Below are 15655 nucleotides of genomic sequence, written 5' to 3'. Positions count from 1 at the left end.
ATATTATTAATATATAATATATATAATATATAATATATATATAAATATATAATATATATTATTAAAATTTCGATCGCGAATTGTGAGACACCCTTTATATACATGTACGTTTATATATCAATTAACATAATTATTAAAAAATAATAAAAAATGCAGGTTGCGAACGTATCTATTGAGGCAAGTGCGAATAACCTAACAAGATTAGAAAGTTTGATAAAAGATCAAAAAATAACGGACGAGAAACTGCGAAAGGAAATAAGCAAGCTGATGCTAAAGAAAATGAATCTGCAAACTGATTTCGACAATGCAAATGCTGAGATAGAAAAACTGGAAAATGAAATTTCCGAAAAAGGAAAGAAGATAAGAGACATCAAATATGAACTTAACAGGTAAGATAAACAAGTTACATATTATAGATGAATGAATAATTTAGTAATTATGCAGAATGGGGCTTTTTTCGAATTTTGACATTTTGGACTATAATTTTGATAAAAATTTGATTTAAACAGTGATAATCAACTGGGGAAGTCGAAAAATGTATAACCTCATTTTTTAAAACTATTTATAGTAAAAATGGAATGAGTGAAACTTCTCTTTGACTTTAACCTTGACATATGTTATCAGGTATGACCTGAGTGACCTTGAAAAAGATTTAAATCGTTAAAAGGTTATTAACAAAAAAAATAACGTCCTATTTCTGATATATACAATATTAAGAATCACACCCTTTCTGATTTACATAATAACTTTTCATGTGAAACAAGATCTATCCTCTGTTTAGGGAGTAGGTGAAGTAAATCTCGCTTCGTATGGAAAGTCTAAGATATTGTACTTTACTATATATTCACTATATAATAAATCACTGTAGGAGCTATATTAAAGATATTGGGTTGTCCGGAAAGTTCGTGCCAATTAACCTATATAATTTAATAAATGTATATTAAAATTTAAACTTTTGCGTTTCAATTTTCCTTCAAAATCGGCATGAACTTTCCGGACAATCCAATAAATGACTAAAAAAATAGGTAGATTTTATATATATGTGTGTGTGTGTGTGTGTGTGTGTGTGTGTGTGTGTGTGTGTGTGTGTGTGTGTGTATGTGTGTGTGTGTGTCTTCCCTCGTTTATTATCACCATTTAAGGCATAATATTTTCATAAACATTGTTATCAACATTCCAGTCGAAAAATGTCGAAAAATCGAAATTCGAAAAAGATTATGTGCATAATTATCTTTAATCATAAATTGTCTAAATGTAAATTTGTGTATTATCGATTTTAATGCTACATTTATAAGTGATAATATTCGAATATTTACTGTTCTCCAACAATAACTAAAACACAACAGGCGCGCGTTACTGACCTTTTAATATTGTATATACAAATATGTATAATATACAGAATATTCGAAAAGAATAGAACCGCCCTATGATTTCCAAAAGTATATATTTTCAGGGAAAATGACCCGAATAAAAGTAAGGATTTTTGGTGACCTTGAACTTGAATAATTGTTTGAAGATCACATAAAGATCACTTTTAATTTCTTAAATAGAACCCACATTATTCATTAAATATTCTTGTAGCTACTCTGGAGCTTTTCAAATATTAAGTGTACAACTTTGCTTCCGCCGTTTTCCTAAAGATGGCTTTAGCGGTAAATGGTGGTCGAAAAAATAGATCATAGACGTCATACAATAAACTTGGGCATCTGTCAACATAACCCCATAGAAACATTAGTCGATTTGTGTCTGCATCATAAAGTTATTCTCGATTGAAAATGTCAGTTTACAAGCCAAATTCTCGTCATTTGCGGGAGATTTTAATTTTTTGCTTCAATATGAAGAAATCTGTGGCTGAGGCTCATCGAATGCTCTCAAATATGGCTATGAGGCCGCTATTAGTGAAAGAACGTGTCGTGAGTGGTTTCAATGCTTCAAGAATGGTAATTTTGACATCCAAGGTCATGCTCTGTATTTGATAGGACCAGCTCGGCGTAGTGTATTATGAACTGTTAAAACCGACTGAAACAATCACAGGCGATCGGTATCGAACGCAATTGATGCGTTTGAGCCGAGCATTGAAAGACAAACGGCCGCAATACAACGAGAGACACGATAAAGTGATTTTGCAGCATGACAATGCTCGACCCCATGTTGCGAAAGTGGTCAAGACATACTTGGAAACGTTGAAAGGGGACGCCCTCCCCCCCCCGCCGTATTCTCCAGACGTTGCTCCCTCTGACTATCCCTTGTTTCGATCAATGGCACACGGCCTGGCTGATCAGCACTTCAGGTCATATGAAGAAGTAAAAAATTGGATCGATTCATGGATAGCCTCAAAAGATGACCAGTTTTTTCGATGCGGGATTCGTACGCTACCCGAAAGATGGGAGAAAGTAGTGACCAGCGATGGCCACAATACTTTGAATCATAAATGTATAACCAGTTTTTGACAATAAAGCCTCGAATTTCGGAAAAAAACGGCGGAAGCAAAGTTGTACATCTAATAATAAAATATTTTTTCATAAAGTACATTTTAAGTAAGACTTGAAGATTACAATACCGCCGGCATTAGCATTACGCAATATGTCTGACCATCAGCTAAAATATCTTGAACGTTGTTCAGAACGTTGTTCATGTCCTGAATAATATTTGTCGAGATCAAGATCACATTGGAGATTATTCCTCTTATTTACATAAAAACGAATTTTTAGTGCAAAAATAAAAATTAGGTACCGTTGGTCAGACACTTTGCGTAATCCTAATGCCGACGATATTGTAATTTTCATTTTATAACTGGAAATGTACTTCATGAAAAAATATTTTATTATAGTATTTTGAAAAGCTCTCAGGGTTAACCAGAAGAATATTTAATGGAAAATGGGGGTTCCATTTAAGAAATTAGAACTGATCCTTATGTGACTTTCAACTAATTATTTAAGATTAAATTCAAGGTCACCAAAGGATAATCCTTCATGACTCTTACAACTGTTACTTGAATCATTTTCTTTGAAAGTGCGTACTTTTGGAGATCATAGGGAGTCCTCCTTTCCTGTGCGTGCGTGCGTGCGTGCGTGCGTATGTGTGGAAAGTGGCAAAAGAACGTACTAGTTTTTCCCGTAGGAAGCAACAGTAGGAAAGACACGTCAGACAGGTGGCGCAAGGAAGAGAGAGAGAATTTTTGGCAGGATTAGCCTTACTTATTTATTATTATTACTATTTCTTGAGAAATAGTAATACACACAATTAGCCGATGCTCTCAAGTTTTTCTTGACTCTGAAGTTCGCCTTTACTCCTATTACTACTTTTTGGGGACTCAGTCGGGAAGCTCAAGCGAGTAAGGGAGAAGCTTGAAAAAGATTGTGTCGGCTGTTGTATCCGTAAATTAAACGTACGTAAGTTACACGCTACGTTGTAAATAAAATTGACAAGATTAGCTTGACAGAACCATGTCTTGAGGCAAAAAATTGGAATGACGGTATAAAGTTGAGATACGCTGTTTGTATGTTGTAGCACAGAACGAAACTGTTAGATTGACTTGTAAAGAAGAACAAGAAAGATGTCGAATATCGATGAACACGGAAGTGACACGGAAGATAGCAATACAGAAGACGTATTGAACCAAATAATCATGCCCAATATAAACAAAGGAACAAACAAAGCAGATAACAAAATTGATAAGGAGATTAAAAGAAGCTGGATAAACAAAGACAAAAAAGAAGAGAAAACAAAAAAGATGACAGTAAAAGTAAAAAAGATAACAAGAAGCAGTTGAAACCATTGATAAAATGACAGCGAAACAATTAAAAACTGAATTTAAACAATTAAATTTGGCAAGAGATGGAAAGAAACAAGAATTGAAGGAACCATTAAAAGAACACATCCAAGAAATAAAAGAGAATAAAACGACAGATAAAAACACTGACGGAGAAGAGACAGAAGACAAAACGGAAGAGGAAGAAAGTGACAGTGAATCAAAGATGAAGAGACATACATCGAAGAGCACGAAAAAGAAGCACGCGAGAACCTGCATCAATTAACCTATTCACTATAAAGGATATAGAGAATAATATCACTCATTTCTTAGATGATGATGAGCTATCTATCGAAAAGTGGTTGAGTGACTACAAGGATCTAAGTTTTTTATTCGAATGGAACGAATTGCAAAAGATTATTTATGGTAAAAGACTCTTAAAAGATTTAGCCAAGAAATTCATTACTTACGTGGTATTTTATCATATACACTAAAACAAAAGTTATTACGCGAGTTCAAGACGGATTTAAATAGCACATTAGTACATAAGGAATTTTCAAAACGTAAGAGAGCGAATGAAATGGATGTCAGTATGTCTATGCGATGCAAGAAATAGCAAGTCAAAGATGTATCGAAATAGAAGCATTAATCCAACATATAATAGATGGTGTATAAAATGAAGAAGCAAACAAAACAATCTTAGTGTCGCATCGAACTTAAAAAGAAATTTGAGGTATATGATAAAATGAAGGAAGCAGGTAAATCCAAGAACTTCGGAAAGAAGGAAACAGCTAAGAATAAAACGAGAAAAGATGGAAAGCGAGTGCATTGTTTCAGATATGATGCCACGGATCACAAAATTGCATATAAAAAAAAAGGCTAAAATGTTTCCAATGCAATGAATTTAGACATATTTCGTCAAAGTGCACGAAATCTGTAGAAACAAAACGTAAGGATGTCAACGTAATCAGAATAGTTGACGTCAAAACTGTTCTCTGATAATAAATGGAAATAATATCGAGGCATTTTTAGATACAGGAAGCGATGTGAATTTATGCACGAAAATGTCAGTAAACGGATAGAAGTTTCTAAATTACAGAAAATTACAAGAGTGTTTACAGGTCTTGGCAATACAGTAACGAAGTCTATGAGAAATGCTATGAATGCCTAATCGACACAGATGTACGGCTCCGATGACGTCAGAACTAATTATTGGAAGGACAATATTAAAAGAAATTGAGATTCTAATATAGAAGAAGTAAATCCGGCCGGATTACAATAAGAAGGATCTCGTATAAAGGCACCAGCCGAGATATACCAATGGTGGTACTGAAAATGATGTCCGCACTATCAGTAGAATCAGCGCAGAAGAAACAAAATCAAAATCGCCGAAAAACAAGTGGAGAACAAAACAAAAAAGGATACTTCAATGATCAACGACGAAATTCATGGAATGATACTAATAAATACCAAGCCAGACAAGTACGAAATTCTAGAGTCATACAAATCTAAAATCAGCAAGCTAGTAGAAGAATATACGCCTAAGGAAAAAAATGCAAACATCCATTCAGATGAAGATCATCTTAAGTGACGACGATAAATCTCTGACCCCGAGGATTAGCATCGAAGAAGAAACAGATTCTTGATGAGCAAATAAAAGATTGAATTAAAGTATCATAAGGCCAAGTCAAAGTGATTACGCCAGCCTGGTCGTAATAGTACCCAAGAAGAATGTTTTCTACATGTGCATAGACTATTGAGTCTACTGGTTATTGAATCGTAAGATAATCAAAGACAGATTTCCAGTACTCATTATTAAAGAGAAAATTGACAGTTTAAAAGATGCACGAGTATTAGATTGATTTAACAAACGGATTCTTTCACATGTCGGTTGCGGAAGAATGAAAATTTACAACGTTTATAACTCCTGAAAATATGAATTTATGATGACCTCTTTCGGATTATGTAATAGTCCAGGCAGTTTTATGAGATTTAATAATTGAAGTTTTTTAGGATCTATACGTCAAAAGATAGTAATAATTAATATGGATATCGTCATACCAGAAATTACGAAGATGCCTATGAGAAATTAGTGAGGACTCTTAAAACAGCAGAGGAATACGGATTAAATATTAACTAGCGTAAAAGCAGCTTCCTTAGGACGAAGATTGAGTTTTTAGGACATGAAATAGAAAATGATCATGTACAGCCAGCCAAAGTTAAGAAAGTGAGTAATCTCACTTTCCAGAGTCAATATCTGAACTGCAGGTTGGTAGTTTACTTGATTTTTCCATAAATTTGTTTACAATTATGTATGGATCGCTCGATCCGATTTATCGAAAAAGGATAAAAGTTTTTATATCAGCGAAGAACAGAAAAGAGCGATTCTGATGTTAAAGAATATTCTATCGCAAGAACCAGTGTTTTGCATTTATGATATTAACGCCATCCTATAATATACACAGCTAGCTCAGAAAGATACTATTGTAAAAGAATCAAGATGAAAAATACTTCTACCTAGTTTATTATTGGAGCAGTAAGAACTCAAACGCCGAAAGAAAATACCACTCGTACGAATTAGAAATCTTAGCAATCCTGCGATCACTGTAAAATTTCAGAGTTTACCTGTTAGGAGCTACTAGCTTTCAAAATAATGACGGATTGTGAAGTGGTATAAAAGGCGTTAATGAAGAAAGAAATATCTCCTAAGATCGCACGTTGAACGCTAGCTGTAGAAGAATTCTCATACTATCAAACATCGACTAGAGACTCAATTAAAACATGTTGATGCTTAAGCATTTTCCAACTATATTAATTGAAGACAAACTTAGTAATGATACGGAAGAAGCAAAATGAAAAAGAAAAACTTCGAGTCATCAAATTATTATTGGAAAGAGGTCCCTACTAAGATTATGCTTAATGATGGCATATTGATGAAACGAATGGATGATACGAATGGATAACTATGATTGTATTACCCGCATGTATGCACACTGACTTGATTCGACGAATACACAATCAAGGTCATTTTGGTGTGAAGAAAAGACAAAAATGATTAACAAGAATTATTATATATCAAACCTCAAGAGCAAATTAGAAGCTTTCATAAATTGTCGTGTACCTTGTGTATTAGTGAACAGAAGAAAGGAAAACGAGATAATCTATTAACAACCTAATCTAACCTAACCCACACTTAGTCAAAAGTGACCAACTATTATATACTTGCAATGTAGATCATTTAAGCCCTATGACTGCTAAAGGCAAACTGTATCGGTATCTTCTAGTGATAGTCGATGGTTTTTCAAAATTTGTTCATATTTATCTCAACAAAACTACAAATATGAGGGAAGTACGGATAAGTTAAAGGAGCTAGCTAAAAGAATTTTTAGCAATCTCTCCCGAATTGTAACTGACAGAGGCTCTGCATATACTTCATCAGATTTCAAGAATTATTGTACACAAGAGCTAATTGAACATATACTAATCACTGCCGGAGATTCTTGGAGAGAATGGGCAAGTGGACAGGATTCATAGAATAATCTTTCCTATGTTAACGAATAAGTATAGATGATCTAACAAAAAGGTTTCGTTTTACGGATAATGTTCAACGATGTATCAATGCCTTATCAGAGAAGTATTGAGATAACATCGAAGTATTATTCGGGATTAAGATGCGACAAAAAGAAAACGTTGAAATTTCATTGAATAGGAAATAACTAAATTACATGACGAAGACTGACAAGAATTGAGGCAGATAGCAAACACAAAAATCCAAGAAAAGAATCACCATTACAAAATCACTAAATCTGCTATCATGTACGCAGAAGGGAACCTCGTGGCGATACAAAAGACCCACTTTGGAACTGGACTGAAGATTAGCCCGAAATTCTATCTTATTGAGTGATCAAGATCAAGAGGAACACGTTATGACATGGTCAAGGTTGGAATTGGCGATAGCCCGAAAAGGATATCTACTGTCGCTGATCTAATGAAACCTTATTCTATACCCTCTTCCGAGACCGAAGAGGTAGCAGAATGGCTGAATGTGGAAAGCGGCGAAAGAACGCAATAATTTTTCTCCTAAAATGCAGCAGTAGGAAACGTGTCAGGTGGCGCAAAGGAGAGAGAGAGAGTTTTTGGCAGGATTAGATTTATTATTATTACTACTTCTTAAGAAATACAAACACAGTTATCCGATGCCCGAATTTTTCTTGTTCGCCCTGACTCCTATTATTACACATATATAAACATATATATATATACACACACACACACACACACATATGCAAGGTGTCTCAGATCACCCATCCACCCTTTTTATCTCCGCATGATAAGATCCAATCAAAAATATGTTCAGACCAAAATTATGAAGTTTAAAAAGATTTATTAATCATATCAGTTTGACCTTGAGTGACTTTGCCAAGATCAGATCAAGGTCACATCGATTTTTTTTAATGAAATATCCTACTTTTTATTCTAGAATAGCCGATGTCAAGAGTTTTCTAAAACCCTATAATAAAATATCTTTCGATTAAGTAAATCTCAAATTATGAAGATTAAAAGTTACGATACCATCGGTAACATTAACATTACTCAGTGTATACCGCATGGAGGTTGTCCAGTCGGATTTATACCTTTTGTGTGTGTGTGTGTGTGTGTGTGTGTGTGTGTGTGTGTGTGTACGCGCATGTGCATCTACATGCGTACGTATACGCATATATTTCTAAATAAATAAATGTTTACTTGTTTATGAGAGATTAAAAATGACCATCGTTTTCTTACTAAAGCTGACCATGCGATAACTTTGTTACTATTTCGCTTTAATAAACACTCATTTGCACGCAATGGCTCTCCGCGCGCAGCCCGTTGGGATCGAGCTGACATCCGAATAATAAATATTAATATAATTATAATTTATATAGGGTGTATAAGCTTAAATCCGCTGTTTTTTAGTCAGAAAAACACATGTTTTTTTCCTAGGAAGCAAAAATAAATTTATTCAAAGTACTTGCTCTCGCTAACTATACATTTTTCCCATACTCTTTCGAGCAATTTGTGTATACCACACCAAAAAAATTCCTTATCTTTCGAGGCAAACCACTAATCAAGCCATTTTCGGACGTCTTCTAAGAATTGAAATGCCGTTCAGCAAGCGCGTAGCTCATCGACGAAAACAGGTGATAATCAGAAGGTGCCAGGTCTGGTGAGTAAGCGGGATGGGGTAGCACTTCCCAGTTGAGTGTCTCCAAGTAGTTTTGGACCATTGTTGACGTGTGCGATGGTGCGTTGTCGTGGAGGAAAATCAGCTTGTCATGTCTTTTCCGATAATGCGGCTTTTTTTCACGCAGAGCACGGTGCAATTTGATCAATTGTTGGTAGCGGTGAACATTAACAGTTTCACCAGGTTTTAATAGCTCGTAGTAAATGACACCCTCCTGATCCCACCAAATGCACATCATCTCCCGAAGCGATTTTTCTTGAGGAAGATGTTAATGGTTGGGCGGGATCAACCCAAGATTTCTTGCGTTTAGGATTCTGAAAATAGATCCACTTTTCATCGCCTGTCACAATCCGATGCAGGAACTTTCTTTTTTGTTTAGCAAGCAGAAATTGGCATGTGTTTTGGCGTCGCTCCATCTGCCTATTGTTCAGTTCATGCGGCACCCATTTTTCGATCTTTTGAACCTTCCCCATGGCATGTAACCGCATGGAAATGGCTGCTTGAGAAACACTCAATTGCTCGGCAAGCATTTTTTGCAATTGGGTATCGTCTTCGTCCAAAAAAGCCTGCAATTGATAGTCCTCAACCTCCTGAGCCGATTTTCATGCTTCTTGTCACTCAGGTTAAAATTGTCGTCATTGAATCGGCGAAACCAATCTTGTACGTTGTTTCCGATAAAGCATTATCGCCATAGGCCTCCACAAGCATTCGATGCGATTCGGCAGCCGATTTCTTCAAATTGAAACAGAAAAGCAAAGCTTCCCGCATATGCTTTTTTTTTTAGCAAAAAACTAGACATGACTACGAAAGAAAAAAATGTATGTTGTTGTATGAAATTGCTGATGATGTGCACTGGTTAATGTTTGACAGATGTCAAACACAAAAAGTGTGTTGTGTGCTCAGGGTAGCTTTGTACACTCACTAATGCCACCTATGAGCAAGCTTATACTTTCTTTCTGCCTTTTCTTTTTCCTTTTCCTTTTCTTCTCCTTCCATTTTCTTCCTTTTCTATACTTTTCAATTCTATTCTTTCTATGTATGACTTCTTTCTCTATTATAAGAACCACTAATAATTGAAATTAAAATAACATACAAATATATTACAATAAAAATAATATTTATTTCCATATAATGTTATGCTTCTTTTCACTTTTTTTTCCTTTCTTTTTAATATTCATCTGTGAGGGAAATATCAGTTTACGTGTTGACAATTACGGTTGACGGTTATCCGGATTCTATTTAAGATAATCACGATGTAGCGAATCTATCGTAATTAGCTATATCGTAAAGTTAAATGAATTATTGCATCGTGTTCAGCGACAAAAAAACGTATAATATTATATTCTTAAAATCCATGTGTCACTTTTGCGTCAAATCAAACACGTATTAAAGATAATCGAAACTTTGATTTAAAAATCGATTAGCAACCTTTAAATCTTAATACTTTTTGATAAAAATTTAGGGGTGTTCTTTTGGTACTGTTGCGGAATAATCATTGATTTGATATTCTCAGCGACGATGAGTAAACCGACGCTCATAGAGCCGTTCAAAACATGCGTATATCTCGTTCTAATCATGCTATTAGGTAATCATGCTATACAACTTTGCTTCCGCCGTTTTTTTTCCGAAATTCGAGGCTTTATTGTATAAAACTGGTTATACATTTATGATTCAAAGTATTGTCCATCGCTGGCCACTACTTTCTCCCATCTTTCGGGTAGCGTACGAATCCCGCGTCGAAAAAATTGATCATCTTTTGAGGCTACCCACGAATCGATCCAATTTTTTACTTCTTCATATGACCGGAAGTGCTGGTCAGCCAGGCTGTGTGCCATTGATCGAAACAAGTGATAGTCAGAGGGAGCAACGTCTGGAGAATACGGCGGGTGGGGTAGGACTTCCCATTTCAACGTTTCCAAGTATGTCTTCCACTTTCGCAACATGGAGTCGAGCATTGTCATGCTGCAAAATCACTTTATCGTATCTCTCGTTGTATTGCGGCCGTTTGTCTTTCAATGCTCGGCTCAAACGCATCAATTGCGTTCGATACCGATCGCCTGTGATTGTTTCAGTCGGTTTTAACAGTTCATAATACACTACGCCGAGCTGGTCTCACCAAATACAGAGCATGACCTTGGACGTCAAAATCACCGTTCTTGAAGTGTTGAAATCACTCACGACACGTTCTTTCACTAATAGCATAAGTATTTGAGAGCACCATAAGTATTTGAGAACATTCGATGAACCTCAGCCGCAGATTTCTTCATATTGAAACAAAAAATTAAAACCTCCCGCAAATGACGAGAATTTGGCTCGTAAACTGACATTTTCAATCGGGAATAACTTTATGATGCAGACACAAATCGACTAATGTTTCTATGGGGGTATGTTGACAGATGCCCAAGTTTATTGTATGACGTCTATGATCTATTTATTTTGACCACCTCTTACCGCTAAAGCCATCTATAGGAAAACGGCGGAAGCAAAATTGTATACCTAATAAATTTCGAGACACAGGATATATATGACTTCTAACAATTAAAATCGAAACTTGAAATTTGCTATCTTAGCAAAAGAAGTACAACTCACTTACAAATAGAATTTAATACTATTAAAAATCGGGCGAGAACGCTAGACAATACGGCTTGAGATTTATCAATGAAATTATATGAGTTAATGATCGAAGGACAACGGCATAGCAACGAACAAAAATACATAATTTTAGATATTATTCAAAAACAAGAATTTCTACAGAATTTCCAAATAGGATTGCGAGATGAAATCAAACTACTTGTGAAGTCACAACATTATGCTACACTGCAAGAAGCAATAGCAGGGGCCACTGCTGAAGAAAAAAATCAAGGGACCACTTGGTAATAAGTCTCGGCACTCAAACTTGTTAAATCATTGAAGATCATATTGTCAAAAAAATGTGGGAAAATGGGACATAGTGGTCAAGAATGCCGAACCAATGTTGACCGACATTGTTGCCAAAGCCGAGACAAGATAACATAAATACAGCTGCAAAATATTGCAACTACTGCAGAAAGACAGGACACATCCGTAACGAACGCTAAACGTTAAATGGACGCTCAGAAACCGCATCAGGGGAGAAAACACATGACGGAAAAATCCGAAGACTGGATACAGCAGAAAATAAAATGGCGATGGAAGGAGGAGAAGAAACCGATTTTGCAAGGACGAAACTGCCAAAATCTACCAAATTTCGCAAGTCACTGAAGTGCCATGAGCCAGTACAGGGCTGAATTTAATAAATTCGCAAATGAAAGAATTCAAGAAAAACTAAATTTCTTTTCGACACTGGAGCAGCAATAACCCTTGTAAAATTACGGAATTTGAAAAACGTTAATATTTGAAAATGATTAGTTGGAGTTACAGGACGAAATAACTGTTACAGGAAAAATAATTGTTACCATACTATTAGATGAACGCCAGATACAGCACTCCATGTACATAATGCAGATGATTTTCCAATCGACTATGAAGGCATACTTGGAATTGATTTCCTACGAAAACCTGCATCGAAAATACGTTAAAGTTAAAGCAGTTAAATGTTGAGGAAAAGAAGAGTAACAGAAATCTGCACACAGTACAATGACATATTCCATTTGAAAGGAGATCCATTAACGCGTACCAATACTGTCATATTTGAAATTCACACGCAGATAAACAATGCGCCTTGTGAAATCATATCGAATACCCGAGAAGCATAAGAAAGAAGTGTACAAGCAAATACGCATAATGCTTAAAGACGAAATAATACGATAAGCAATAGTCAGAATGCGCCATTACTTTATTAATATCCAAAAAGGATATTATCTGATGCAACAGAAACACCTAAATTACGCATAGTCGTAGACTTTAGAAAATTGAATGACTTGACTATAGGATTCTTTTCCTTTGTCTAATACCGATATATTGGATCAGCTAGGAAACGCTAAATATTTTACTACATTAGACTACATTAGCGTCTGATTACCATCAAATTTCCATGACTGAGTTGGATAAGGGCAAAACTGCTTTTTCAACCGCTTATGGGCATCACAAATTTAATAGGATAGTGCCTTTCTCATTGAAAAATGCGCCAGCCAATCTTTTCCATCTTTAAAGATTAATGAATTCTAACTGGGTTACAAGGTATTAAATGTTTAGTATATTTAGATGACATAGTCGTGTACGGAGCTGATTTACAGAAGCATAACGCGCGGCTCATCGAAATATTCAATAAGCTGAAACAGCACAAACTAAAATTACAGCCTGAGAAATGCGAATTTCTCAGAAAAGAGGTCATTTATCTAAGGCATGTAATAACAGATAATGAGATCAACCTAGATCCGACTAAATTAAAAGCTATAAGTGAATTTCCTATTCCAATAAAAATAAAAGAGATATAAGCATTCATTGGATTAGCAGGATATTACAGGAAATTTATCAAACATTTTTTCAAGATCTCCAAACCTATAACTAAACTGATAAAGAAAGGAGAACCATTTGTATGCACAGTCGAACAACAAAATGCGTTCAAATTGCTAAAAAGTAAATTGATTATCGCACACGTGCTTCAATATCCAGATTTCACACGAGAATTTCTTGTGACTACCGACGCATCTGATTACGCGATCGGGGTTATACTCTTTCAAGGAACTTTGGGTCAAGACAGATAACATGCGCTAACATACAGACCAATAACATACGCTAGTCACATAATGTCAAGAGCGGAGTAATACAATACTACCGAAAATTATTATATATATTAAATTAAATTATTAGCCACAGTTTGGGCAGTTAAGCATTAATTTACCGACTGTATTTGTATGGTACAAAATTTAAAATAATAATTGACCAGCCTTTAGTTGGTTATTTAATGTAACTGACCCTGGATCAAGATCAACCGATGGAGACTCTAATTAGAGGAATATGATTACGAGATTATTTATCATGCAGGCAAATTGCACATGAACGTGGACGCATTAATCCGATGCATAAGTGCACTATTGCTTCATCAAAAGATATGACAAACGAAGGCACACATGAAGAAAATAACAATAAAATGAACGAATAGATGCAGATAAACAACGAATATTTTGTGAATATTACAACTCTTAGGAGGATATCAAGGAACAGAAAGAACTATTAAACAGATTCGATTGAAATTGGCCAGGATTAATTAAATACGTAGAAAATTATATCGCGAGATACGAAACATGCTAGAAAAATAAATTAAAAGGAAGAACAAAAGCCACTGGAAATCACGGATACGGCTCAACGAGTCTTCGAGAAATGCTTTAGACATCGTCGGCCCATTACGATGAGCAATCATAGAAATAAATATATATTACCTTCCAAGATAATCTCTATCACTAAATTCAGTAAAGCTATACCTATATCAAATCAAGAAGTTGCCGAAATAGCAAAATAATTTACACTCAAAATTATTTTTGAACATGGAATATCTGACAAAATATTAACCAACCAGGGCACACAACTTCGTAAATGAAATGTTTAAAAATGTCTGTAAACTATTAAAAATCAGTACAGACAACTGCGTATCATCCTGAGAGCAACGGTTAGAATGCTCTCATCATACCTTGGCAGAGTATTTGCGATATTATATTAACGCGGATCAAACGGATTGGAATGAATGGATGAATTCCCTACGCCATGTCCACATACAACATTATTCCACAGCAATAGGATATACTCCATTCGAATTAGTTTTTTGGATACTAAGCAACGTTACCTTCTGCGCTAACAAAATCTCCAAATTCTACGTACTGTTATGACGATTATGCCAAAGAATTAAAAGAGCGACTACGGGCGACCAATCGAATCGTTAGAGAACATATAATTAAAGCTAAACTAACCTTCAAACAAGAATACGATAAAGATACTAAAGCTATCTCATTCAAACTAGGAGACAAGGTATTGCTCCACGACGAAACTCTGACGAAGAGATCGATCGAAAATATTAGTATAATTTCATCATGAACAAGACCATATGAAATTATCGAGAAACTATCAATTATCAATTACAAGATAAAAATAGGACGAAAAATTAAATGTATACACGTCAACTGCCTAAAAGCATTTATCGAATACTAAATAAAGAATAAAAAAGATGGAAGGAAGATGAAAATATTACAGGTGTACAACTTTGCTTCCGCCGTTTTCCTATAGATGGCTTTAGCGGTAAGTGGTCGAAATAAATAGATCATAGACGTCATACAATAAACTTGGGCATCTGTCAACATCCCCATAGAAACATTAGTCGATTTGTGTCTGCATCATAAAGTTATTCTCGATTGAAAATGTCAGTTTACGAGCCAAATTCTCGTCATTTGCGGGAGGTTTTAATTTTTTGCTTCAATATGAAGAAATCTGCGGCTGAAGCTCATCGAATGCTCTCAAATACTTATGGTGAGGCCGCTATTAGTGAAAGAACGTGTCATGAGTGGTTTCAACGCTTCAAGAACGGTGATTTTGACGTCCAAGGTCATGCTCTGTATTTGGTGGGATCAGCTCGGCGTAGTGTATTATGAACTGTTAAAACCAACTGAAACAATCACAGGTGATCGATATCGAATGCAATTGATGCGTTTGAGCCGAGCATTGAAAGACAAACGGCCGCAATACAACGAGAGACACGATAAAGTGAAGTTGCA

The 15655-nt window shown here is 35.3% G+C and overlaps 1 protein-coding gene and 1 long non-coding RNA gene across 2 annotated transcripts in view; one reads left to right on the top strand and one right to left on the bottom strand.

The window, feature by feature from the left end:
- Positions 1-15655, top strand: part of LOC108687088 (cilia- and flagella-associated protein 58-like) — a 383240-nt gene that overhangs the window by 158129 nt on the left and 209456 nt on the right. Inside the window, exons 4-6 of the mRNA XM_018192691.1 lie at positions 157-389; positions 3836-3966; positions 4085-4224. Coding sequence (XP_018048180.1) covers positions 157-389; positions 3836-3966; positions 4085-4224 — 504 coding nt within the window. The remainder of the gene's footprint in view (positions 1-156; positions 390-3835; positions 3967-4084; positions 4225-15655) is intronic.
- LOC108687090 overlaps positions 9346-15655 on the bottom strand; it is a 15296-nt gene continuing 8986 nt past the window's right edge. The window contains exon 3 of the long non-coding RNA XR_001931738.1: positions 9346-9743. This is a non-coding gene — a long non-coding RNA (uncharacterized LOC108687090). The remainder of the gene's footprint in view (positions 9744-15655) is intronic.

The sequence above is a fragment of the Atta colombica genome, unplaced genomic scaffold (assembly GCF_001594045.1).
Source record: "Atta colombica isolate Treedump-2 unplaced genomic scaffold, Acol1.0 scaffold20, whole genome shotgun sequence".
Lineage (NCBI taxonomy): Eukaryota > Metazoa > Arthropoda > Insecta > Hymenoptera > Formicidae > Atta > Atta colombica.
Note: the sequence above shows the minus strand (reverse complement) of the source record. Positions and strands in the feature narration are given on the sequence as shown.